This window comes from Dendropsophus ebraccatus, chromosome 3, assembly GCF_027789765.1.
Source record: "Dendropsophus ebraccatus isolate aDenEbr1 chromosome 3, aDenEbr1.pat, whole genome shotgun sequence".
Lineage (NCBI taxonomy): Eukaryota > Metazoa > Chordata > Amphibia > Anura > Hylidae > Dendropsophus > Dendropsophus ebraccatus.
Genome location: NC_091456.1, coordinates 101,309,482 through 101,335,313, shown reverse-complemented (window position 1 = coordinate 101,335,313; position 25,832 = coordinate 101,309,482). Strand labels below are relative to the sequence as shown.

Genomic DNA, 25,832 nt, shown 5'->3' with positions numbered 1-25,832 from the left:
AAAAAGTGAAAAACATACAAAAAAAATAAAACACACACTTTTTATTATAGTAATAATTGCAGTTTACTCCCAGATTACCCCTAACCCCCCCAGATTACCCGTAACCACCGCAGGTTGCCCGTATCCGCCCCAGGTTGCCCGTATCCGCCCCAGGTTGCCCGTAACCACCGCACGTTGCCCATAACTACCGCACGTTGCCCGTAATCACCGCACGTTGACCGTAACCACCGCACGTTGACCGTAACCACCGCACGTTGACCGTAACCACCGCACGTTGACCGTAACCACCGCACGTTGACCGTAACCACCGCACGTTGACCGTAACCACCGCACGTTGACCGTAACCACCGCACGTTGACCGTAACCACCGCACGTTGACCGTAACCACCGCACGTTGACCGTAACCACCGCACGTTGACCGTAACCACCGCACGTTGACCGTAACCACCCCGAATTGCCAGTGACCCCCTCCAGATGGTTTGTAATCAGTTCCGATTGCCCGTAACCCCCTAGATTGCATGTGACCACCGCACGTTGCCTCTAACCACCGCACGTTGCCTCTAACTCACACACGTTGCCAGTGACCCCCTCCAGATTGCCGTAACCACCCAAAATTACATGTACCCACCCCTGATTACCTATAAGCACTTCAGTTTATCCGTAACCACCCCAGATTCTCTGTAACCACCCCATGTTGCCCGTAACCACCACAGATTGTCTGTAACCACCCCATGTTGCCCCTAATCACACGTAATTCCCCCCAGATTGCCTCTGACCACCGCACGTTGCCCCCGACCACCGCACGTTGACCCCGACCACCCCAAATTGCCAGTGACCCACTCCAGATTGCCCGTAACCACGCCAGATTGCCTGTAACCACGCCAGATTACAGGTACCCATCCCAGATTACCTATAAGCACTTCAGTTTATCCGTAACCACCCCCCCAGGTTGCCCGTGACCACCCCCCCAGGTTGCCCGTGACCACCACCCCAGGTTGCCCGTGACCACCACACATTACCTGTAATCTAATTTTTTTATTGTATTTTAGTAACTGCGCTATTCTAATAACTATTACTAGCTGCGGTTTTGCTCCAGCAAATTGGCGCTCCCTTCTGAGCCCTGCTGTGTGCCCATACAGTGGTTTATGCCCACGTATGGGGTACCGTTTTACTCAGAAGAAGCTGCGTTACAGATTTTGGGGTACGTTTTTTCTCCCATTCCTCGTGAAATTGAGAAATTTTAAACTAAACGAACATATTATTGGAAAAATTCGAGTTTTTCATTTTTACTGTCTTATTTTGAATACTTTCCTCTAATACCTGTGGGGTCAAACCGCTCACTGCACCCCAAGATGTATTCTTTGAAGGTTGTAATTTCCTAAATGGGGTGACTTTTGGGGAGGTTCTATTCTGCTGACACTACAGGGCAGCTGCAAACGCACCTGAAGCTCAGAAACTTCTTCGGAAAAATCTGCACTGAAAATGCTAATTGGCGCTCCTTCCCTTCTGAGCCCGGCTGGGTGCCCATACAGTGGTTTATGCCCACATATGGGGTACCGTTCTACTCAGGAGAACCTGCGTTACAGATTTTGGTATGCAGCTTCTCCCCTGTTCCTAGTAAAATTGAGAAATTTCAAACTAAACGAACATATTATTGGAAAAATTTGAGTTTTTCATTTTTACTGTCTAATTTTAAATACTTTCCTCTAATACCTGTGGGGTCAAAATGGTCACCACACCCCAAGATGAATTCTTTGAGGGATGTACTTTCGAAAATGGGGTGACTTTTGGGGGGATTCTGTTCTGCGGACACTACAGGGGCACTGCAAACGCACCTGGCGCTCAGAAATTTCTTCAGCAAAATCTGCATTAAAAAAGCTAATTGGCGCTCCTTCCCTTCTGAGTCCGGCTGTGTGCCCATACAGTGGTTTACGCCCACATATGGGGTAATATTGTATTCAGGAGAACCTGCGTTACAGATTTTGGCATGCTTTTTTTCTCATGTTCCTTTTGAAAATGAGAAACTTTAATCTAAACGTATATATTATTTGAAAATTTTCATTTTCGATTTTTTTACGGCCTAATTGTGAATACTTTCCTCCAGCCCCTGTAGGGTTAAAATGCTCATTATAACCCTAGATTAATTCTTTAAGGTGTCTATTTTCCTAAATGGGGTCACTTATGGGGGTTTTCAGGATACCAGACTTCTAAATCCATTTAAAAAAAAGAACTGGTCCCTAAAAAAAAAAATCAGTTCTGGAAACTTTCACAAAATTTGATAATTTGCTAATAAATTTCTAAGCCCCATAACACCCTAAAAAAGTAAAATATGTTTCCCAAATTATGCCAGAATAAAGGACATATTGGTAATGTGATTTCGTAACTAATTTATGTGCTATGACTTCCTTTTTAAGAAGCAGAGAATTTCAGAAGTTCATAAAATGCAAAATTTCCTAATTTTTCATGATATTTTGATGTTTTTCACAAAAAAAAACACACAAAGTAGTGACCAAATTTTGCCACTAATATAAAGTGCCATATGTGACGAAAAAAACAATCTCAGAATCGCTAGCATACATTAAAGCATCACTGAGCTATAAGCGCATAAAGTGAGACCGGTCAGATTTTGAAAAATGAGCCTGGTCATTAAGGACAGAACAGGCTGTGGAGGCAAGGGGTTAAACATTCAGCTGCCAACATTACTTGAGAACTCCTAGAACATGTTCAGCTCTAACAGAGTAAGCGCACTGACTGCTGATGCCCCAAAGCTCTTGCTTTCTAACAGGTTTACACCTCAACATAGTGCTTGCCGATAGGTGAACGTCACTTATGGTGACATCAGCGCCTCTCCAGGACGACGGCTAAGCTTTCCGCCAAGCTTATAAGTCTTTGGGTTATCACCATCCTGCTTCCTCAGGGACTTATACAAAACATGGGACCTAATCCCCTACACTACCTCATACTACACGGGAGTAAACCATAAGTGTATTCTAGAGTCTTTAATGCGTGCGTGCAAGCTATAGGTGACTACTGTACTATGTGTATTTTGGTATTTTCTTTATTAAGCAAGACTTTTATTATGTTTATCTACTCCATGTTTTTTTTCCAATGCACATGTGATGCTCATCCCAAGGGGTTGATTCATCACGTATACTTCTCTTATATGCCACAAGGTGGTCATTACTGATTTCTGTGCACAGTAGGCATTAAATTGAGGTTTTGTAAACCTACATTGAATGCTGTAGGACTCTCTTTGTATTGTAAGTGCATTCCTGCTACATTGGGGATTGCAGTCTGTTCCAGAGTGCATGCATTATTTCTACAATGGCCTACCAGACATATCATTGCGTGCCCTTCGATTTTGTTTTGGTTGCTACAGCCATAGGCTGTATCTGTGTTTTCCAGGCAGTCCGTGAGCTGCATCTATCTTTTCCAAGCAGCAGGATTCAAATGCCTATCCATGAACACCCAACATACTTAGAAGCAGTGCTGTCAATGCAGTAATGAGGTTTGAATGACAGTTACTAGAGAGTACAACCGCATCTGTGTCTCCCCCTTGCAGACTTTTACAACAACTATACGTTTATTACAACCATCATTTGACTGCCCTGTCTGAAAATAATTTAAATTCCTACCGCAAATGGGTCAGCTTGCTCCCAAGATATAGGGGCTCCCCAGGACACGGGTCTCATTTCTTCAGGCAGCGACTCTGGAACAGCAAGTAGGATAAATCCAATGTCCAGCAGTGCCACCCCAGAGGCTAGTATCACAACCAATGTGTCACTGTAGGCCCGAGACAAGTAGGCACCAATTGCAGGACTGGTTACAAGGCTGGCAGCAAAGGTGGCAGATACCTAGGAGAGTCAAAATAAGGAGTAATATTAAAACTGGAACACAAAGAAGTTCTTGTGTCAATATATCTTCAGATAATATTAATTCATTCTCCCATTGCTTCACAGTCCAGTTCTAAACACTTATGCACCCATTGTAGGTAGACAGGTGTCAGCGCAGGATGACCAGGCTACTGCTACTACACAGAAAGCTGCAATGCACTGTACACTCTAATACTATAGCCTTGTGCTACAGTAACTCTTCCGTACGATAAGCTAAACATATCAATGACTCTTAGGGCCCTATTCCACCGGACAATTATCGTTCAGATTATTGTTAAATCGTTCGAATCTAAACGATAATCGTTCGGTTGAAATGCAGTTAACGATTAACAACCGAACAGGAAATCGTTGATCACTTTATAAGTCCTGGACCTATTTTTATCGTTGCTCGTTCGCAAATAGTTCGCATTGAATAAGACATCGTTCGGTTGTTTGCAATAGATACGAACGCAATAGAAAAAACGATCGCAATTACGATCATAAGTAACGATTATTGTTCCATGGAAATGAGTGAACTTTTTCAGGTCTTTTGCAATAGCGGTCATTTGAGATTGTTAATCGTTAACGATTATGCGAACGATAATCGTCCGGTGGAATAGGGCCCTTAGGCACCCATGACCTGGTCATCATTTCAGAGGTTGACCTGCTTTGGAGATACACTAATCAAGTGGTCTAGCCTTTACAATTTGGCCCTTGTCAAAGTCAGTCAGATCCTTACATTTTAAGCCCTTTTACATAGGCTGGTTACCAGGCAAATGAGCTACTAGGAATGGGAATAAACGTATTAACATTCCAGCAATTGCTTGTGCAGCCTGGCCAAGGAAGGCTCAGGAAAGAAACGTCAATTACAGAGAACTTGTTTTTTTACAGCCTGTTGGCCCGTCTATGTGGGCCCATGTTTCCTGCTTACAAAACATGAAGTTTGTGGACTAACTGGTTACTTAGCGCCTAACATACCCCACAGATGCCGCTGTCACAAGATATTCATGTAATGCTTTTCACCTGCCAATGATGTACGTTAGTGTAAAACAAATTATCTTAGGGAAAATAATATAATAAAACCCAAGGTCATTGCTCCAAACTAACAATCTAAATTTCCTATTTTTCTTTATTTGGATTCACACTGTCACCCATGACGTTAGAATTAATTAAGTGTCACAAGATACTGGTCCACGAGATTCTGAGTAAAGACAAACAGTGGGTAGACTGTACATACCTGTTCTGCTTATAAATAGCAGGATTTAAGACGAGAGTAAACATCCCAAGGTGAATAAAGGAGGATGGATGTTATAAGCTAGGCAAAATTCCAGCTCCAGAAAAACAAGCACTGCAAGACTATGTCATGGCTTTTACTAGGGGTGCTGTGAAAGACGCTACTCCAACAATAGTGCCAAAGCAGCTCACGGCGACAAAGCAAAGGTTATGTTCCTAATATTCAGTAACTGGACGCCTGAGGAAATCATTTCTTACACATTATGTGGCTGCTGGGATGACCCAGGAGCCTTGTGACACCAAGCAGACAGTACGTTCTTTCCCATAAATGCATGACACTTGTAGTCTTTCACAAGATCACAGGGACAGCAAGAGAGTAAAGATGTTTTGCTATAATTCCTAACAGGTAAAACATTGCTTTCTATGCTGTTTACTTGGACAGCTCATCTCCAGAAAAGTGTTTCTCTTTAAGGGTACGTTCACACGTACCAACTCGCAGCGGAAACCTCTGTATATACATTACCTGTATCCTTGCTGCACAGGGTCCCGGCGTCCTGCTCTCCCGCCCAGCCAATCAGTGGCTGCGGCTGGGCAACACACTGATTGGCTGGGCGGAAGAGCAGGACGCCGGGACCCCGTGCAGCAAGGAGACAGGTAATGTATATACAGACAGCACGGGAGCCGAAGGGGTTAAGGGGGCGGCTGCATTACATACTCGCAGCGGTGAGTATGTAGTCCCAGGGGTCTGCCAGGACCTTAACTCGTAGCGAGTTTTGCAGCGAGATTTCCGCTGCGAGACGGTATGTGTGAATGTACCCTAAAGCAAATCTACCACCAGATACATTTTTTTTCTTTTTTTTTAAAGGAGAAGTCCGGCAAATTTTTTAATTAAAGTATTGTATCGCCCCCTAAAAGCTATTCAAATCACCAATATACACTTATTAGGGGAAATGCAAAAGTGTTTTTCCCTGCACTTACTACTGCATCAAGGCTTCACTTCCTGGATAAAATGGTAATGTCACAATCCGACTCCCAGAGCTGTGCGGGCTGTGGCTGCTGGAGAGGATGATGGCAGGGGGACACTGAGGGACACAGGGCACTGAGCATCCCTCTGCCATCATCCTCTCCAGCAGCCACAGCCCGCACAGCTCTGGGAGTTGGGTTGTGACATTACCATTTTATCCAGGAAGTGAAGCCTTGATGCAGTAGTAAGTGCAGGGAAAAAAGCACTTTATAAGCATTTCCCGTAATAAGTTTATATTGGTAATTTGTATATCTTTTGGGGGGCAATACAATACTTAAATAAAAAATTTCGCTGGACTTCTCCTTTTAACCTTAGCAGCTCTGCTCCGGCACTGGCATCCCAGTGGTGTGGTCCTTTTTTTGAAACGCTGCTCCCACACTTGGCACCGGCCTGCCGCCTCCCAGTGTGACAAAACCCCCTCCCCAATCTCTGACGCAGCTCCATTAGAATCAATAGAGCCGCATCACAGAGCAGAGGGGATATGGTCACACTAGGGGATGCAGCTGCCAAACTGCTAAGGTTAAAAAAAAAAAAAGCGCTGTACCTGATGGTACATTCGCTTTAACCTCTTAAGGACAGAGCCAATTTTCGTTTTTGCGGTTTTGTTTTTTCCTCCTTGTGTTTAAAAGGCCATAGCACTTTTTTTTCCACCTAGAAAGCCACATGAGCCCTTATTTTTTGCGTCACTAATTGTACTTTGCAATGACAGCCTGAATTTTTGCATAAAGTACACTGCGAAACCAGGAAAAAATTCAATGTGTGGTGAAATTGAACAAAAAAAAACGCATTTCTTTTATTTGGGGGGTATTTGTTATTACGCCATTCTCCCTGGGGTAAAACTGACTTTGTTATTCATGTTCCTCAAGTCGTTGCGATTAAAACGATATATAAACATGTATAACTTTTCTTTTATCTGATGGCCTGTAAAAAATTCAAAACCATTGTTAACAAATATTTGTTCCTTAAAATCGCTCCATTCCCACACTTAAAACGCTTTTATCCTTTGGTCTATGGGGCTGTGTGAGGTGTCATTTTTGCGCCATGATGTGTTCTTTCTATCGGTACCTTGATTGCGCATATACGACTTTTTGATCACTTTTTATTAAATTTTTTTCTGGATTTGATGCAACCAAAAATGCACAATTTTGCACTTTGGGATTTTTTTGCGCTTACGCCGTTTACCGTGCAAGATCAGGAATGTGATTAATTAATAGTGCGGGCGATTACGCACGCGGCGATAGCAAACATGTTTTTTTATTTCCTTTTATTTAAACCATGGGAAAAGGGGGGTGATTCTGACTTTTATTAGGGGAGAGGGCTTTTTACTAATAACATTTTTTTTTTTTTTTTTACACTTATACTAGAAGCCCCCCTGGGGTACTTCTAGTATAAGTGCACTGATCTCTCATTGAGATCTATGCTGCATAGATCAATGAGATTGGCACTAGTTTGCTTTCAGCTGCTGCAGCCAAAAACAAACGAGTGCCGAGCCGGGATCAGCTCCATCTTAGCGGAGACCCCGGCCGGCACCAGACACTGAGATCGCTCCTCCGGGACAACGTCACTAGACACCAGGGAAGAGCTGCAGAAGGTGTTCAGAGCGGGGCCGCGTGGCGACCTAGACACTAGGGAAGAGCTGCAGAAGGTAACCGGATGCAGCTGTCAACTTTGATAGCTGCATCCGATTACTTGATTAGCGGGCATGGCAATTGGACCGTGCCCGCTAATAGCCAGGGTCTCGGGATCGCGGCGGTTCAGAGCGGGGCCGCGCGGCGACCCCGCTCTGAACCGCCGCGATCCTGGGACCGTGGCTATTAGCAGGCACGGTCCAATCGCCATGCCCGCTAATCAGGTAATCGGATGCAGCTATCAAAGTTGACAGCTGCATCCGGTTACCTTCTGCAGCTTCTCCCTGGTGTCTAGTGTCTAGGTCGCCGCGCGGCCCCGCTCTGAACACCTCTTGCGGACGCATGACGCACGGGTACGTCATGCGTCCTTAAGAGGTTGATAAGAGCAGCATCACATACAACAATATCATTTTCTACATGAAATAGTCCTATTTTGGGCTTTTATGACCTAGCAACTGATTTTCGCTGTGTTGTAGAAAGTGTTGGCGCTATACAAATACTTACTATTTTCCTTTATTTAATTGTGTCATTCCAAAAGACATAGCTTTATACTTTATTATTCACATATAGGCTTGTTATTATGGGTATAGATAATAGCGTAATAAAATTAATATTAAAAGATTATATATTTATTTTTTTCTGGTATGAAAAAAAAACAAACTAAAATTTAACCAATTTCGTATATTAAAGTAATACCAAATAGGTTTCCTTTCTAAATGTTTAAAACCGTTGCACAAAAAAACACAAAGCGTTTCAAGACATTTCCCATGACACATCTGACATAGGCCCCTCTAAGTGCGGTAAGTGATAGTTCAGTGACACAAACTCACACTGCAGCATCTCCGTGTAACACTATGACATGCCGCCTACAAGACACCGATTTCTCCCTGTGAGATCTTATGAGCAGGAGACTCATAAATTGGTGTTAGGCCATGTTCACAGACAGTATTCCATACATGCTTTGTAGCGGCGATATCTGGTTACTGCAAAGCAACCCCATTTGAAGAGAAAAAAAACAGATGCTCTGCAGTAACCAACAGTGTTGAGCACACACACTTCTGTGATCCATCAAAAGAATTCTAACAACCCCTGAAGATATATGGCAATCAGATATACAATGAGCACATACTCACCAAACCGTATGCTGTGCTTCGCTCATGCTCCTGGGTGATATCTGCCACATAGGCAAAAATCACAGAAAACGTAACAGCAAAGACACCAGACATTGAAATCACTGCAAAATACCACCTGCAGGAAACCAGGAAAATTGGATAAGGTTTACCATTAAATTTTATACAATTAAAGGGGTTGGCCACTTTATAGTAAAATTGTTGCTGGGCTGCCCTGTTCTGTTTTGTTTCTGTCCATAAGATGACTGACATGGAAGAGCATGTGACCAGGCCCTGCCCCCTATGTCCTCCATAGGTATATACAGGCTCAGTGGTGGACATTGGGGGGGGGGGGGGGGGGGGACTGGTCACATGCTCCTCCATGTCGGCCATTTTATGGACAAAAACACCAAAGAGCAGAGCAGTACAGCCTGGAGGAGGGGAGTCTGATTTGAGCTCTATGAGGTACACAGGAAGCTGCTGTCAGTATATACAGTGAGTATAGGTACTAATACTGTACACTGAATTATTTTACTATAAAGTGGCCAACCCCTTTAATATTGTTAGCAAGTAATAAAGCAACTTCCTCAAAATATCTTAAAATTAAAATATTAAAAAGATATTTTACTTTTAGTAATTCAATTCAAAAGGGGAAACGCCTATATTATATAGAGTCATTAAAAACTGAGTGAACTTTTTCTAGTGTTTATTTATGTTGATGATCATGGCTTATAGGCAAGGAAAAACCCCAAATTCATTATCTCAGAAAATTAGAATAATTAACCCAAAACACCTGAAAAGGCTTCCTAAGCATATAAAAAGGTTCCTTATGGTGTATTTACAGAGATTTATCTGACAGATTTTTGAAGCCAAAGTCAGGAACAGACTATAAACAGGGAACAGGTCATAAAGGAAAGACTGAGATTTCTCTTTCTCAAATCCATTCCTGGTTTGGGCTTTAAAAATCTGTCAGCTAAATGACAGATGTCCAGAAGGCAGTCATTGATACACTCCAAGGAGTTTAAGCCCCAAATAGTCAGTGTGGTTGAAAAAGGTGCACAAGCAACCAGTATAACCGCAGCCTTGATAGGATTGTCAAGAAAAGGCCATTCAAAAATTTGGGGAGATTCACAAGTCAGAGCTTGAAAGCCATCACAAATAGATGTATCCAGGACATGGGCTACAACTGTTGCATTCCATGTGCCAAGCCACTCCTGACCAATAAACCTCACCAGAAACATCGTACCTGGGCCAAGGAGAAAAAGAACTGGACTGTTGCTCAGTGGGGAAAGGTGGGTTTTTAGATTAAATAAAAAAATTTTGCACTTTGTTTGAAAATCATGGTCCCAGAGTCTAGAGTTAGAAGGCAGAGGGTCACAATCCAAGCTGCTTAAAGGGATAGTGTCACTTTTTTTTTTCTTTTTCCTTTAAATGTAATTATAAAAAATAAGTGGTTTGGTATTTTTTATTTTTATTTTGCCTGTAGTATCAATGTTTTATAACCTTGTGATGCTGGCCACAGGGGGCTGCCATGTTGAATAGCATTTGTGTATGGTGTCTTTGCACGACACTTACACAGATGCTGTACGGCACACACATAACATTGAAGTGAACGGGACGGAGTCCGTCCCGTTTACTTACATTGTGCTTCATGAGCTGTGTGCTAGGCATATTCAAAGGCATGCGTAGTACACAGCTGGGGGAGGGCGATGGCACCATTTTAGAGGAGCCTGCTCCTGCAAGTACTGTGAAAAGTACTGAGAGTGGCTGAAAGTTACTTGAACTGTGGTTTCCAGCTTGCTTGCTGCTGCTTCTTCACCATAAGTCCCTGGTTTTATGGTCCTTCTCTGTACTAACTCCCTGAACTTGTTGCTTGTCTGTGTGCCGCTGCTGCCTCGGTCTGTGTTCCCCCTGCTCCCCCCGTCTGTATACTGCTGCTTTCCCCGATCTGTATACCGCTGCTCCCCTGTCTGTATGCCGCCGCTCTTCCCGATCTGTATACTGCTGCTGTCCCCGATCTGTATACCGCTGCTCCCCACGTCTGTATGCCGCTGCCCTCCCCGATCTGTATACCTGCCGCTGCTCTCCCCGATCTGTATGCCGCTTCTCCCTCCTGTCTGTATGCCGCTTCTCCCTCCTGTCTGTATGCCGCTTCTCTCTCCTGTATGGCGCTTCTCCCTCCCGTCTGTATGGCGCTTCTCCCTCCCTCCTGTCTGTATGCCTCTTCTCCTATCGGTCTGTATGCCGCTTCTCCCTCCCTCCTGTCTGTATGCCGCTTCTCTCTCCTGTATGGCGCTTCTCCCTCCCGTCTGTATGGCGCTTCTCCCTCCCGTCTGTATGCCGCTTCTCCCTCCCGTCTGTATGGCGCTTCTCCCTCCCGTCTGTATGGCGCTTCTCCCTCCCGTCTGTATGCCGCTTCTCCCTCCCGTCTGTATGGCGCTTCTCCCTCCCGTCTGTATGCCGCTTCTCCCTCCCGTCTGTATGCCGCTTCTCCCTCCCGTCTGTATGCCGCTTCTCCCTCCCGTCTGTATGCCGCTTCTCCCTCCCGTCTGTATGCCGCTTCTCCCTCCCGTCTGTATGCCGCTTCTCCCTCCCGTCTGTATGCCGCTTCTCCCTCCTGTCTGTATGCCGCTTCTCCCTCCCGTCTGTATGCCGCTTCTCCCTCCCGTCTGTATGCCGCTTCTCCCTCCCGTCTGTATGCCGCTTCTCCCTCCCGTCTGTATGCCGCTTCTCCCTCCCGTCTGTATGCCGCTTCTCCCTCCCGTCTGTATGCCGCTTCTCCCTCCCGTCTGTATGCCGCTTCTCCCTCCCGTCTGTATGCCGCTTCTCCCTCCCGTCTGTATGCCGCTTCTCCCTCCCGTCTGTATGCCGCTTCTCCCTCCCGTCTGTATGCCGCTTCTCCCTCCCGTCTGTATGCCGCTTCTCCCTCCCGTCTGTATGCCGCTTCTCCCTCCCGTCTGTATGCCGCTTCTCCCTCCCGTCTGTATGCCGCTTCTCCCTCCCGTCTGTATGCCGCTTCTCCCTCCCGTCTGTATGCCGCTTCTCCCTCCCGTCTGTATGCCGCTTCTCCCTCCCGTCTGTATGCCGCTTCTCCCTCCCGTCTGTATGCCGCTTCTCCCTCCCGTCTGTATGCCGCTTCTCCCTCCCGTCTGTATGCCGCTTCTCCCTCCTTTCTATATACTGCTGCTGTCCCCTGCCCCTCTTGCTATGTGCCCCTGCTCTCCTCCATATATGTGCTGCTGCCCCCTCAGTGGGAGTCTTATACAGTACAGTGTTCTGTGTTATTACCTGAGCTCCTCCTGCAGCTGTAAATCGTCGGATCCCCAGTGCAGCCACTGCCCGATCAGAGCACTCACAGTCTGGCTTAGCTCCCTGCTCTGTACTCGGCTCATGTGACTGTGACCCCACAATAACTGAGTACAGGGCAGAGAACTGAGTGTCCTGATCGGGCAGTTGCTGCACTGGGGATCCGACAATCTACAGCTGCAGGAGGAGCTCAGGTAATAACACAGATCTCTTATGTCCATAGCGAAGCAATTTGTTGTAAATTACAAGTTGTAATGATTAACTGTAACTCCTATCATTGGAGCTGATGATGTGTTTGGTGGATTCCCCTATAGTAATATAATCACTGTGGAGGATATTGCATGTGTATGCTGGGAGTTATTGTCGGGTCCAAGCCAGATAAGGTACCAGTACATACATGTATTATCCCTCACAGTGATTATATAGGAATAAACCAAACAATCAGCTCCCAGGACAGAAGTTACTGTTATCCAGAACTATTGGCAACTATTTGTTACACTGCAATAGATACATCTGTACAGACAGGAATATTGTAACCAATCAGTGACTGCAGCAAAGGAGTTACAGTTGCTTATTACAGCCAGCAACTCTTGTCTCACTGAGGTGGCTGCATTTGGCAGAGCAAAGTGTCTCTCCTACTCTTTTTTAATTGGTACAATTAGCCCCCATATACACCAGAGAGCAATAGCCGGTACTCTCCTGTGTGTGTGTAAATAAATTATATATATATATATATATATATATATATATACACACATACATACACAGATATAGATACATACAGGAGATTATATATATATATATATATATATATATATATATATATATATATACACATACATGCAGGAGCCATATATATATATACACACATAGTTCCACAATGGAGTGCACTCTGTATATGTAGTGTTTCACTTAGATTTTTTTCACTGAAGGACGTGCTATAGATCTCTTTGTGTATGTATGTATAATATATATATATATATATATATATATATATATATATATATATATATATATATATATATATATATATATATACACCTCTACCTGTGCTATGTGTGACACTGCGGTGTATTATGAAGGGGTTATATATAGTGTCACACATAGCACAGGTAGAGAAGGTATAATATATATATATATATATATATATATATATATATATATATATATATATATATATATATATATATATATATATATATATATATACTCTACCTGTGAGACACGTCTGTTGTATGTGTACTTCTGTGCAGACAACAACAAAATGGCGCTGCCCAGCAGTACACATAATATCACCTTTCCCCTCTTTGTTCCTTTGTGAAAAGAGGAGGGAGGTGATGATGTCACAGCAGTTGAGCAGAGACTGCCTCTTTTTTCAGCACAGCCGTATATCAGGTAACTTTTACCAGCAGTTTTTCTGCTGGAGCTCCCCCTAGGGGCCATTACTGGGAAATATGGAAAATTAGATAGTTAATTTTTCATATTTCCTTACATGTTAAAAAAAAAAAAAAAAAACACTTACAAATTAACAAAAAAAAACAAATTCAATTTTATGATTTTTTTTTTTTTTTTTACTTTGTGACACATTCCCTTTAAGGAAGCTGCTTAAGGTCTAGTGTGAAGTATCCACAATCAGTGATGGTTTGGGGAGACATATCTGCTGCTGGTGTAGATTCACTGTGTTTTATCAAGAACAAAGTCAGCGCAGCCGTCTACCAGGAAATAATAGAGCACTTTGTGCTTACCTCTGCTGACAAACTTTTTAGATATGGAATGTTCATTTTCCAGCAGGACATGGCACCTGTCCACACTGCCAAAAGTACCAATACCTGGTTTAACCCCTTCCTTACTTTTCATTTTGCACTTTTGTTTTGTACTCCTTGTGTTTAAATGGCCATAGCCCTTTTTTACCTACAGACTCATATGAGCCCATATTTTTTGTGACACCAATTGTACTTTGCAATGAAAGAAAAAAAATTATCTGCGTGAATTAATAAAAAAAAAATAATAATAATAATTTTTTTTTTCCAGGGGTGTTTCATGTTTTTATTAGAGATACCGGGTTTGAGTCCAGCCGAACCCGAACGATCGGCATTTGATTAGCGGTGGCTGCTGAACTTGGATAAAGCTCTAAGGTTGTCTGGAAAACATGGATACAGCCAATGACTATATCCATGTTTTCCACATAGCCTTAGGGCTTTATCCAACTTCAGCAGCCACCGCTAATCAAATGCCGATCGTTCGGCTCGACTCGAACCCGAACCAGGTTCGCTCATCTCTAGTTTTTATGTTTACCCCGTAATTTGGAAATCCTCGCCCCAAGTAATTTTCTTTAACGGTGCCATCACATGTACCAGATTTGCAGGGGATTTCACACTGCAGATTTGCAGTGAAATCCGCTAAGGATCCATTACCAGTTATTTTCTATGAGAATTGACATCCCGCTGAGTATGTAAATTAATCCCCTGCCAGAGCAAACTGTACCTGCCCTACTCTGGCTTGCTTCGGAAGTTCCTGGCGTCTGCACGTCCCGTTCAGCCAATCAGTGGCTGCAGCAGGGCAGCGCACTGATTGTCTAAGCAGGACATCCAGCCGGGAACCCCCAAAGCAAGCCGGAGGGCGGAGAAGGTAATGTATGCATCGGCCGGCGGGGGGTTAACTTACGTACTCGCAGCAGGATGTCAATCAGGCTGCAAGTATGTATTCTCATAGAAAATAACTGTCAATGGATCTGCAGTGGATTTCACAGCAAATCGCAGTGTGAAATCCGCTGCGGATTCAGTACGAGTGATGGCACCCTACAACCTAAAGGTTATTCAGCATTAGAAAAACTTGACAATTTTCTTTTTCTTGAGTTACAAAACACCACCCAGACTGGAGACAATGGTTGTGCTATCTCTGGAAGAAAGTGGCCATGTTTTTCTAATGCTGGATAACCCCTTTAGGGTATAAACCCACACACCGTATATGCAGCGTATTTACTGCTGCGATACGCAGCAAACTCGCAGCAGATTAGATCTAAGTAACTGAACACAGCATCAAATCTGCACCAACAAATCTGCTTCGTATTTGTTGCATATCTGCTGCGTATACGGTGTGTGGGTTTATACCTTAAGGGTATAAACCCACACACCGTATAAGCAGCGTATTTACTGCTGCGATACGCAGCAAATACGCAACAAACACGCAGCAAATACGCAGCAAAAACGCAGCAGATTATATCTAAATAACTGAACACAGCATCAAATCTGTACCAACAAACCTGCTGCGTATTTGCTGCGTATTTGTTGCGTATCTGCTGTGTATACGGTGTGTGGGTTTGTACCCTTAAGGCAGCATTTGGAGGTGATCTGTTCAAATCTCATCCACCTGCAGTTTTTCTGTTCACAAATCCAAATGCAGAGTGTTCCTACCACATGTGAATGTAGCCGACTGACATTTTATCCCTCAGGGAGTGTGTACTGGTGGAATACAGTTTCCTGTACTTACCATGGACTTATCTTAAGCAGGGGTATAGGGGCACACGTGAAGAAAACAGTAAGAAGAAGGAAAGACTTTCTGCCCCAAACATCAGACAATGCTCCAATGAGGGGGGCACTTAAGAAGGAGAGAAGTCCCTGTAAGACAAACATAACAGAATAGTTCATGTCCCCTTATAAAATACAGTATACAAAATGTAAGGATACAGAGAAGATATTGCATGAGCTTACAACCATTGGTTTCATGTTTCTAACCTTGACTCCATGGATCAGGCCATTCATTAAGAAGGTGTGCTGAGGAAACGTCTGGTGCAGAACCTGCCGAGACAACATGTCACCTTCAGTATGTCCTGACAGCAGACAATACTGGCAGTCACTGGGCCTCTATAACTTACTGTTAACATGGGTGTCGTCAGCAGTCCCCAGGCAAAAAACTCCAGAAATATAACCACCACCGCATGGTAGACACTGGGCTCACCAACCCCTTGTCGCTGTAGAAGACACAAACCATTAAGTCAATACTGGTTCCCAGTGGCACACAGATATTTAGTCCCTGCCACTACTTAGTTTGCCTACAACAGCAGCTATAGGTAGATGTTCAGGGAAAATCAATTGATTTCTTTGCTTTATTTGTAAGAGAAGACAGAATAGGATGAAAGAAAATGGCTAGGATTGGTTTTAATCTTTGTGTCCATTCTGTTAAGTGTTTCTTTACGGTTAGGGGGAGCTGTTTTGTACAGACAATAGTAAAGGATTTCACAGATATCCTGTATCCATCACTACACGCTATTGTCTCAGCACAGCACAGCTTTATTTCCAGTTAAAGAAAACATGCACTCTGATTGGTTGGACACATGTCGCTCGACAGCAAGTGACGTTGAAATTGCACAACCAAAACATTTTTGTGACTTGCCTGTGGCTTGCTGTTCTATTTATCAGTGGCTTGCTGACTATTTATCAGTGCAGTTTTTGTTTCGGAATCTATGCAGGTGACGGCTGTGTGAACTCTACAAGGTACTTCATTTCATCCTTTGTAAAGAGTTGTACCAAAAGTGTTTATTGTGGTATTTTCTCAAACACACATTCTAATTCCAACATGCAACATCTCTCACTGTAGAAGAACAGGCAGGACAGTAAAGAAACAAGAACTGTGGTTCTGTGGGAGCATCATGAAGGAGATTTATCAAACTGGTGTAAAGTAGAATTGTCTTAGTTGCCCCTAGCGACCAATCAGATTCCACCTTTCATTTTTCAAAGAATTTGTGAGGAATGAAAGGTGGAACCTGATTGGTTGCTAGGGTCAACTGAGACAATTCTACTTTACACCAGTTTGATAACTCTCCCCCTATGTGCTGTTGTAATGTGCTGAATCACAGCAGGTGTGGAGGGACCAGGTCTTAGACAGCCCTGCAGTTCCCGAAGCAAGCATTAGTTTCACAAAGGGGCTTGTTTCCCCCTTTATTGCTGCCACTTAATGTAAAATTACGTATAAATAAAAAAAATTATACTTTTTAATGAAGTTATATTATAAAGTAATATAAGTTTATTAAAGGGAAACTAGGAGCAGGTTAGAAGACTCTAGCCTGCTGTTATGTTCCCATAGGGTTAGGGATGCTGAGAATGAAGTTAGTTTTCTTACCTTGATCCTCAGCCACGTTTTTAGTAAATCATCACTTTGATATGTAAATTAGGTAGTTCGCTGCATTGAGGGCAGCGCTCTGGAGTGACGTCAATCCGATGCTCATCACTGCATATTGATGAATATTCATGAACATTATTATTCATTATTTATTATTATTATTCATGATGGATGAATATTCATGTACAGGAGCGGGCCAGATTTCTGTCCTGCCCCTAGTGTGCCAAACCACCTTATTTACATATTGATAAGAGTAAGATTTTGGTAAAATGGTGCTGAGGAGCTCTTACAACGGCCGTGATTCCTACGGAACTTACATAGTACTGCCTTCTAAGGAATCCCGTCCGGAGTGTATACACATGGTATACACTTCGGCCGGAATCCCTAGATCCGCAAGAAAATGTCAGTTTTTAATGTCAATGAATAGCGGCCGCAGAAAACCCTGTTAGTTCCCACAATGGAGCGTGCCACAATGGAGAATTTGGATGCTGGCGTGCACAGATGCGCCCGCATCCGAATTCAGCGGCACTTAAGATCATCCTATGATCGTTTCTGACACCAGCCATTCCATGACCCAGTCGGGTCACGGAACGGCCGGTCTCTTACGCCATGTGAACATGGCCTTAACGTGTAATAGCATGTTAAGTCTTCTAACATGCTGTTATCGTCCCTTTGAAGAAATGTATTGAAAAAAATAAAATAAAAAAATGTTACACTCCGGAGTAGTCTTCTTAGAGATGTTCCTGGGCAGCACTAATGTAGCGAGCATCTGTGGTAGGGGAGATTTTTCTAGCAGTAGACACATGTCTATAACACACTGAACTGCATAGGAAAAGATGGAATGCCAGACACGTGGGGGGAAGAGGGCGCACACAGTAACATGGTCCAGAGGTAATATCTGCTCTGCATGGCACTCCTGGCAATGTGTCAGAAAGCTAAACCCCTTGCCACCTGATACATCACGATTCCCAAGTGTAACACAGCAATTTATACAAGCTTGTACACAGCTCGGGAATACCCACTGGACTGGTTTCCCAGCACTACTGTGAAGCAAAAATAGGACTCTCCGAAGATTCTGGTTACTAATATGGGAGATGTCACACAAATTCAAGGCTTTTATCAGGCAACTACTCAATACTTAGATATATTCAGGAGTTTTTCATGCCAAAATGTGTCATAATTGATCTAGTGTCACAGATCTAGTAGCTTATGTAGTATCCACCGCCATTCAACCCACAGCCTGACATCAAAGTTGTAAGAATAAGTGGAGCACTGGCTTTGTCTGTACATAGGCCTAGGAGCAGCAGGCAGACTGTGCCAGGGGGGCAGGTGGCATGATACCAGTACATGCCACTAGTTCTTTCTCAGAGTTACGGGGACTTCAATGACCAGTCTAGAGGAGCGCTTGCTGTATGGGAAGTACTGGTGCCCTACTCTATGGTATTCCAGTCCAGAGTGGCAGGCTGGGGGGCACCTTACCCTTGGTACAACTGGTATGTCCTGCCCCAAATGACATGCCACTCAGTGCAAAGCTTCTCAGTACTGGAGTACAGGCTGGCATAGCAGCATATGTCACACCTGCATCACTGAGCTGGAGAACACAGCTGGTGCAGGCACTATGGAGCTCTACATGCTATAAAAGTTCTACACCAGTGGTATACAATGACGTTAGACGTCTCCTCTAGTGATGACGTCACACAGTCTGGCTGTGCACCTCTGTGACATCACCAGTTGCTGCCATATGTTACAGCACACGCAGGGGGATTCCCTGCCGCCTCACAACCTGCCGTACAGGTGTTGGCATATGGGCGAGCCTGCCAGCTCTCACTCACCGTCCCTCCATCTTTAATAACAATTTTCTTAGCCAGCAGTATGCTGCGATTCAGCCTCTTCTTCTTTTTCTTTTCTCCGGTCATGGTGAGCTCAGGCCCGTCATCCCGACAACGGGAAAGGCTCCGGTACCAGGCCCTCACAGCTCACCGGGCCATACTACCATGGAAACGGCGGCTCCCTCCGCATCATTCTGCCCCCCCATTACTAGCTTCCGGCCTCCGGCGCTCACTCCGCCCTTCGATCACTCAAGAGCCAATAGCAGGCTGCGGCCAAGTCATTGGGTGTTCCCATTGGATGAGGCTCACGCCCTTTACATACGACGTTCATGTTGGTTGGCTAAGTCCCGTGACGCAAGGGGAATAAAGGGCGTCTAAACGCCGCCATATTGAGAGGGGCATGAGTGGAAGCTGTCATCCTAGCTGGTCGGCGTGCCGCTCGCTTCCATATGTTTATGTGTTTGACTGGGAGCAGCTGCGCGCGCCATTCCACAGGTCGCCTTCCCCAATGGCCGATCTCTTGTTTGTGTGTATTCTATTAACCTAATATACACTGTATATGGGCACACCTGCCAATCACTGAGTCTGAGGTATTTCATACAGTGTAACAGGTGTACGTAATCCTTTACAAACGTGCGTAAGTATGGATGATTCTGAGGAGGTCCCCGAGTGGTAGTGTTCTAGGATACTACGGCTGTAAGCAGCCACTTCATGGCACTTATACCTACTAAAGCAGGGCTGTCAAACTCAAACACACAGTGGGCCAAAATAAAAAAATTGGACAAAGTCGTGGGCCAACCATGATATTTATTGAAAAGTGCAGGTGGCATTTCTGACACTGCCTATCCTAAAGTAATTGTCCCCACATGATAGTTACCCATTATTTCCCTCAAGCAGTAGGTAATCCCATAACTGTGCCCCATGTAGTAGCCCCCCCCCCCCCCAATAGTGCCCCACATACTAGCCAGGTCTACTATTAGAGCCCTACGTAGTAGCCAGCCCTCCCAATAGTGACCCATTTAGTAGCCAGAACACCTAGTGCAAAATATAGTAGCCAGCCCTCCCAATAGTGACCCATATAGTACCTAGTACACCTAATAGTGCCCAATATAATAGCCAGCCCTCTCAATAGTGACCCATATAGTACCTAGTACACCTAATAGTGTCCGATATAATAGCCAGCCCTCTCAATAGTGACCCATATAGTACCTAGTACACCTAATAGTGCCCAATATAATAGCCAGCCCTCTCAATAGTGACCCATATAGTACCTAGTACACCTAATAGTGCCCAATATAATAGCCAGCCCTCTCAATAGTGACCCATATAGTACCTAGTACACCTAATAGTGCCCAATATAATAGCCAGCCCTCTCAATAGTGACCCATATAGTACCTAGTACACCTAATAGTGCCCAATATAATAGCCAGCCCTCTCAATAGTGACCCATATAGTACCTAGTACACCTAATAGTGCCCAATATAGTAGCCAGCCCTCCTAATAGTAATCCATATAGTAACCAGCCCCCGATAGTGTCCCATATAGTAGCCAGCCCCCAATAGTGTTTTATATAGTAGCCTTCCTTTCAATAGTGTCCTTTATAGAAGCTAGCCCTCCCAATAGTGCCCAATATAGTAGCCAGCCCTCCAAATAGTCTCTTACATAGTAGCCAGCCCTCTCCCATAGTCTCTTATATAGTAGCCAGCCCTCCCAATTGTCTCTTATGTAGAAGCCAGTCCCTAAAATAGTCTCTTATATAGTAGCCTGCGGCCTAAGAGATTATGATAAGGGCGGTCTGAGCGGCCATCCAGACCACCCATATTATAATCTGCTGCAATGTCAGGAGGGCCAGATTTAACACAGCAATGAAAAAGTGTGGCGGGCCAAAAATAATGGCACCATGGACCAGATTTGGCTTGCAGGCCAGAGTTTGACATGACTGTTCTAAATCATCTGTCAGTGGTACTATGGGCTGCTTCAGTAAAAAAAAAATTTTTTACTAACTTCTATTTAAAATTTTAAAGTGTCGCTGTCGTTCTAACTTTCAAAATCTAAAAATCAACAAAAGATGTGATATAAACCAAGTTTGCAATTTACTTTCATTACTGTTTTTGTTGTTATCATGCTGTAAAACAAAGCTGAACTTGCCAGAAATCCAGGTCCAGTCTCCTGAAGGAAGATTTCTAGTCTTGTGTTGGTTGAGTGACTACACACATGAAGTCCGGGCAGTACAGAGACACACGTGTCAATGTGTCCATCCATCACATGACTGCCTTCTCTGTGAGCGCAGATGACCTGGGAAACATGGGGCTTTCTGTGTTTAGTCTCTTTGGGAAAAATATCAGAAAACAGGAAGTGCCATGTTTTCCATGATAAACAAAACCCTGCACACTTGCATTAGTTCTAGAGATGAGCGAACCTCGAGCATGCTCGAGTCGATCCGAACCCGAACTTTCGGCATTTGATTAGTGGTGGCTGCTAAACGTTCGGGTTCGGATCGACTCAAACCCGAACCCGGTTCGCTCATCTCTAATTGGTTCACATCTACTGTTGATTTAGTGTTCGAAGTAATAACAATAATGACACATTAAGCCTTTCCTGCTTTTGAAAGTTTGTGCCACAGAGAATCCAAAATGACAGAGTGACCATTGGCGCAGGAGATGGCATAAGACCACAAGGTGCTTCAAGGGGAAAGGCATAAGACCACAAGGTGCTCCAAGGTGAGAGGCACAAGACCACAAGGTGATCCAAGGTGAGAGGCATAAAGCCACAAGGTGCTCCAGGGTGAGAGGCATAAGACCACAAGGTGCTCCAGGGTGAGAGGCATAAGACCACAAGGTGCTCCAGGGTGAGAGGCATAAGACCACAAGGTGCAATTCTTGGTCTTTATTTAGCTGGGGGGGGGACTGGAGCAGGCTGGGGCAGAGGAGGGGGGGCACTGGAGCAGGCTGGGGCAGAGAAAGAGCAGGGAAGGGGACTGGGGCAGAGGGACCGGCCTGGGCATACACCTGGCATCCCCATCCTCACCCTGAGAACACAGGCTCCCCGCCTGTTCTCGTGCACTGGAGGTCCCCGGTGTCTGGAGGAGGCAGCCGCTGCAGGGACAGCTGCGTTTGGGTGACTGGGGCAGAGGTGGTAGCGTTGCTGCAGTTGCTGGAGATGTACAGCAGGATAGAGGGGGCGCAGTGCAGACATCCGATTCCGCTGAACAGATCCAGCAACGCTACCACCTCTACCCCAGTCACCCGAACGCAGCTGTTCCTGCAGCGGCTGCCTCCTCCTCCTCTGGACACCGGGGACCTCCGGTGCACGAGATTAGGAGGCACGGTTGTACCGCCCTCAGAAAAGGGGGAGGCTGCCGCGGGGGGCGGGGGTGCCGATGATGCCGTGGGTCCGGGTGGCCTGATCATAGAAACGGCCCTCCATGAGAACATCGCCTGCCTGACTGCATTGTGCCTACTGTAAAGATTGATCGAAGGGATATGACTCCTGTACACCTGCAGAGAGGGTCAGACAGGTAGGATGGACCACTACACACCACATAATAAAAATAAATGATTATCTTATTTGCAAAGAATTTATGCAAAATGACTTTTGATGAGGGATTATTGTAAAATCCACACATGTGATTCATCATAATTTATTTTTATAAATCCATTACATCGGTAATCAAAGTATGGAGTAAATTCCTAGAGAGATCAAGTGGTTCCCAAAGTGTCAGCCCCAATTTACCCTTATCAGCGAGGTATCAAGAATGTGAATGATAATATATCAGTATAACCTGACTGTGACGTTTCGCACCTTCCAAGGAGTACATAGAGTAAGATACCAATTTACACTGACAGATACACAAAGAAATTATGGGCATAAAATCTGAATCCTTACAAAAATATTTTATTTACCATGATTGTATTAATGACATGATAGAAACAATGTTTAAAAGCTATGAATAAAATGTATATACATTTTTAAAAACAACCAAATTCCAATAAAATTGCATATATATTATAACAGACCACATAGACTGAATGGAGCAACGTATACTGAGTGCCACAAGATTATCTAGTAAAGTATCAGTATAGTTGTAAACATAGACTTAATTGGGTAAACCTCTATTCAACCATTATTGTACCAAGATATGAAGAGAAAAACATGTTTAGTCCTGTGGACACTCACCCATTCTTCTATAGAGGTCACAGCTGTCCCTACGTACGTTTTGCCTCAAACGGGCTTCCTCAGGAAGTCCCTTTCAGGACTCTAGTGTCCAAGAAAAGAATGTGGACCTGATCATAAGTCATGGTAAATTTGAGCTCTTCCCACACACCATTCAAGTCAGTGTGGAACTTAAAAACGGAGTCCAGTGGCTTCTCCCATATGCAAATGACGTCATAGATAAAACAATTCCAAAATATTGCAGGGCGTTGAAAAACTGCGTGGGTGTAAACAAACCTCTCCTCAAATGATGCCATGTACCTGTTTGCATAGGGTCGGCCACACTGGACCACATCACCAAACCCCATTGCTGGACATAATAAGAGTCATAAAAAGTAATTCTCACATAAAACTAAATTCAATGAATCAAGAAAAAAATTCACATTCCATAGAGGTACAGTTGGTCTGAAAGAGTAAGTCCCTAACTGCCCCAATGCCTTTTTTCGTGGAGGATAGACGTGTAGAGACTCTCCACGTCAATGGTCACGAGCCAGCTGTCTTTTGACATTGTTTCCAATTTACCCAGTTTTTCAAAAAGTCACCGGTGTCCAACAAAAATGATCTTATCTGTTTCATTAACGGAGTCAGCTTTATCCAAGACAATGGAGAGAGGGCTGAGAACTGAATTAGTTAAAGCAACAATTGAATGCCCAGGTGGATTGTCCAACCGTTTATGTACTTTCGGCAAAATGTACATCACAGCTATAATAGGGTAATGAGGTAACCTGCCATGGTTGTATAAAGCAGTGCTTCTCAAAGTGTGAGGCGCCCCCCAGTTGTTGGTGAGGCCCAGCTGGGGAGGCAGTTTTCACAAAGTAACTATGATCTGCACAGTCCTTTTGCTGTTTGCAGAAATCTCAATTTTAGCAACATTATTAATTTATTTTGTACTTAATATATTAGTATAAAGAGCTTGGGAGATGGATGAAAGCTAGCCCTAGCATTATTTTCAGCTTTTAAATGGACTTTTACCACAGATAGTGAGGCCCAGGCATTGCCTTGGTCTGTTGGGTGAGGCTCCAGTAGAAAAAGTTTGAGAAGCACTGGTATAAAGAATACCTGCTTCAGTATATGTTTTGACCACTTCTTGTATTTTCTTACAGACATTATTCAATGGATCATGTGAAGTATGTTTATAAGTATTAACATCAGACAACTGCCAATGCACCCCACGTATGTACATTTCAACGTCCATAATGACAAATGAACCTCCTTTTTCGACGGGTTTTTACTATACATCTCTTTTCATTCAGGAGAGAACTGAGGGCACCAAAATCATCTTTAGTAAAATCACTGTACGTGATCTAAACCCCTCTAATAGTTTTTCCTTAATTTGGCCACTTATGACTGACTGGACCAAATTTACAAAGTTTAGGTAGCATGACCAGTCTTTGGAGGGTTATACGAACTCTGATTCCTAAGACCCAGTTCGTTAAAGTGACACTGTACCGTCATCCTTTGTCTGAACACAGGAGCCTTAACGATCCAGCCCATGTGCAGTGTTCAGACAAGTGATGATTAGGAAAAAATCCTTCTAGGGGCTTTTCTAATGGTGAAGAGGGCAGGGAGGAGGCATGAAGAGGCAGTGCAGGCCTAGGGCATCGGTACTCTAGGCCACACCAACTTGACACAGGACTGAAAGTTTATAACTGTATCACCTGCCGAACGGACCTCAGGAAAGATCTTGGATTAAAAGCAGCTATCTGATGGTGCAAACGGTTTGGTGGGGAAGACTGTGGGTACACAATCGCTTTAAGGAATTCAATTTTCACCGGACTTTTCCTGTAATTTGACCCGGACATCCGTTCATCAATGGACTCGGTCTTGAAGGGGTTAATAAAACACCTATTATAGCTGTGATGTACAATTTGCCAAAAGTACATAAACGGTTGGACAATCCATCTGGACAGTCAATTGTTTAACTAATTCAGTTCTCAGCCCTTTCTCTATTGTCTTGGAGAAAGTGCTGACTCTGTTAACGAAACAGACAAGATGATTTTTGTTGGACACTTTTGGTCTACTGTTGCACACTTTTGGTGACTTTTTGAAAAACTGGGTTAATTGGGACCAAGATCAGAAGACAGCTGGCTCTACACGTCGAGCGTCCACGAAAATGCAATGTGAATTTTTTCTTGATTTATTGAATTTTGTTTCACAAGAAAATTACTTTTTATTTGGCGACTCTTATTATGTCCAGCAATGGGGTTTGATGATGGGGTCCAGTGTGGCCCCTCCTTATGCAAATAGGTACATGGCATCATTTGAGGAGAGGTTCGTTTTCAGCACCATGCAATATTTTGGCATTGTTTCATCGATGACCTGATTTGTATATGGGACTGGACTCCCTTTTGAAGTTTCAAGCTAACTTGAATGGAGTGTGGGAAGAGCTCAAATTTACCATGACTTATGACCAGGTCCATGTTCATTTGTTGGACACTACAGGATATCACACATGTGACAGTAGGAATGTGATGTAGTGTCTGAAGTGCCCTTGGGGTTTA

The 25,832-nt window shown here is 44.1% G+C and overlaps 2 protein-coding genes across 7 annotated transcripts in view; one reads left to right on the top strand and one right to left on the bottom strand.

The window, feature by feature from the left end:
* Positions 1–25,832, bottom strand: part of LOC138785906 (hippocampus abundant transcript 1 protein-like) — a 131,690-nt gene that overhangs the window by 24,467 nt on the left and 81,391 nt on the right. Inside the window, exons 1-6 of one of the 2 annotated variants that reach the window (XM_069962372.1) lie at positions 19,123–19,358; positions 16,047–16,142; positions 15,907–15,969; positions 15,662–15,789; positions 8,891–9,005; positions 3,636–3,854 (exon numbers count right to left, since the gene is read on the bottom strand). In XM_069962372.1, the coding sequence (XP_069818473.1) occupies positions 3,636–3,854; positions 8,891–9,005; positions 15,662–15,789; positions 15,907–15,969; positions 16,047–16,142; positions 19,123–19,206 (705 nt within the window). In that variant the 5' untranslated portion in view covers positions 19,207–19,358. Of the gene's footprint in view, positions 1–3,635; positions 3,855–8,890; positions 9,006–15,661; positions 15,790–15,906; positions 15,970–16,046; positions 16,143–19,122; positions 19,359–25,832 lie in introns of those variants that run through there. The other variant, XM_069962373.1, reaches the window with a different exon arrangement.
* The window catches only part of CIMAP1D (CIMAP1 family member D), a 32,593-nt gene continuing 25,807 nt past the window's right edge, over positions 19,047–25,832 (top strand). For 2 of the 5 annotated variants that reach the window (XR_011362164.1, XM_069962374.1), the window contains exons 1-2: positions 19,048–19,756; positions 21,731–21,839. The gene's annotated coding sequence lies outside the window, so the exon portion shown is untranslated. Of the gene's footprint in view, positions 19,757–21,730; positions 21,872–25,832 lie in introns of all 5 variants that reach the window. The other 3 variants (XR_011362165.1, XR_011362166.1, XR_011362167.1) reach the window with 3 other exon arrangements.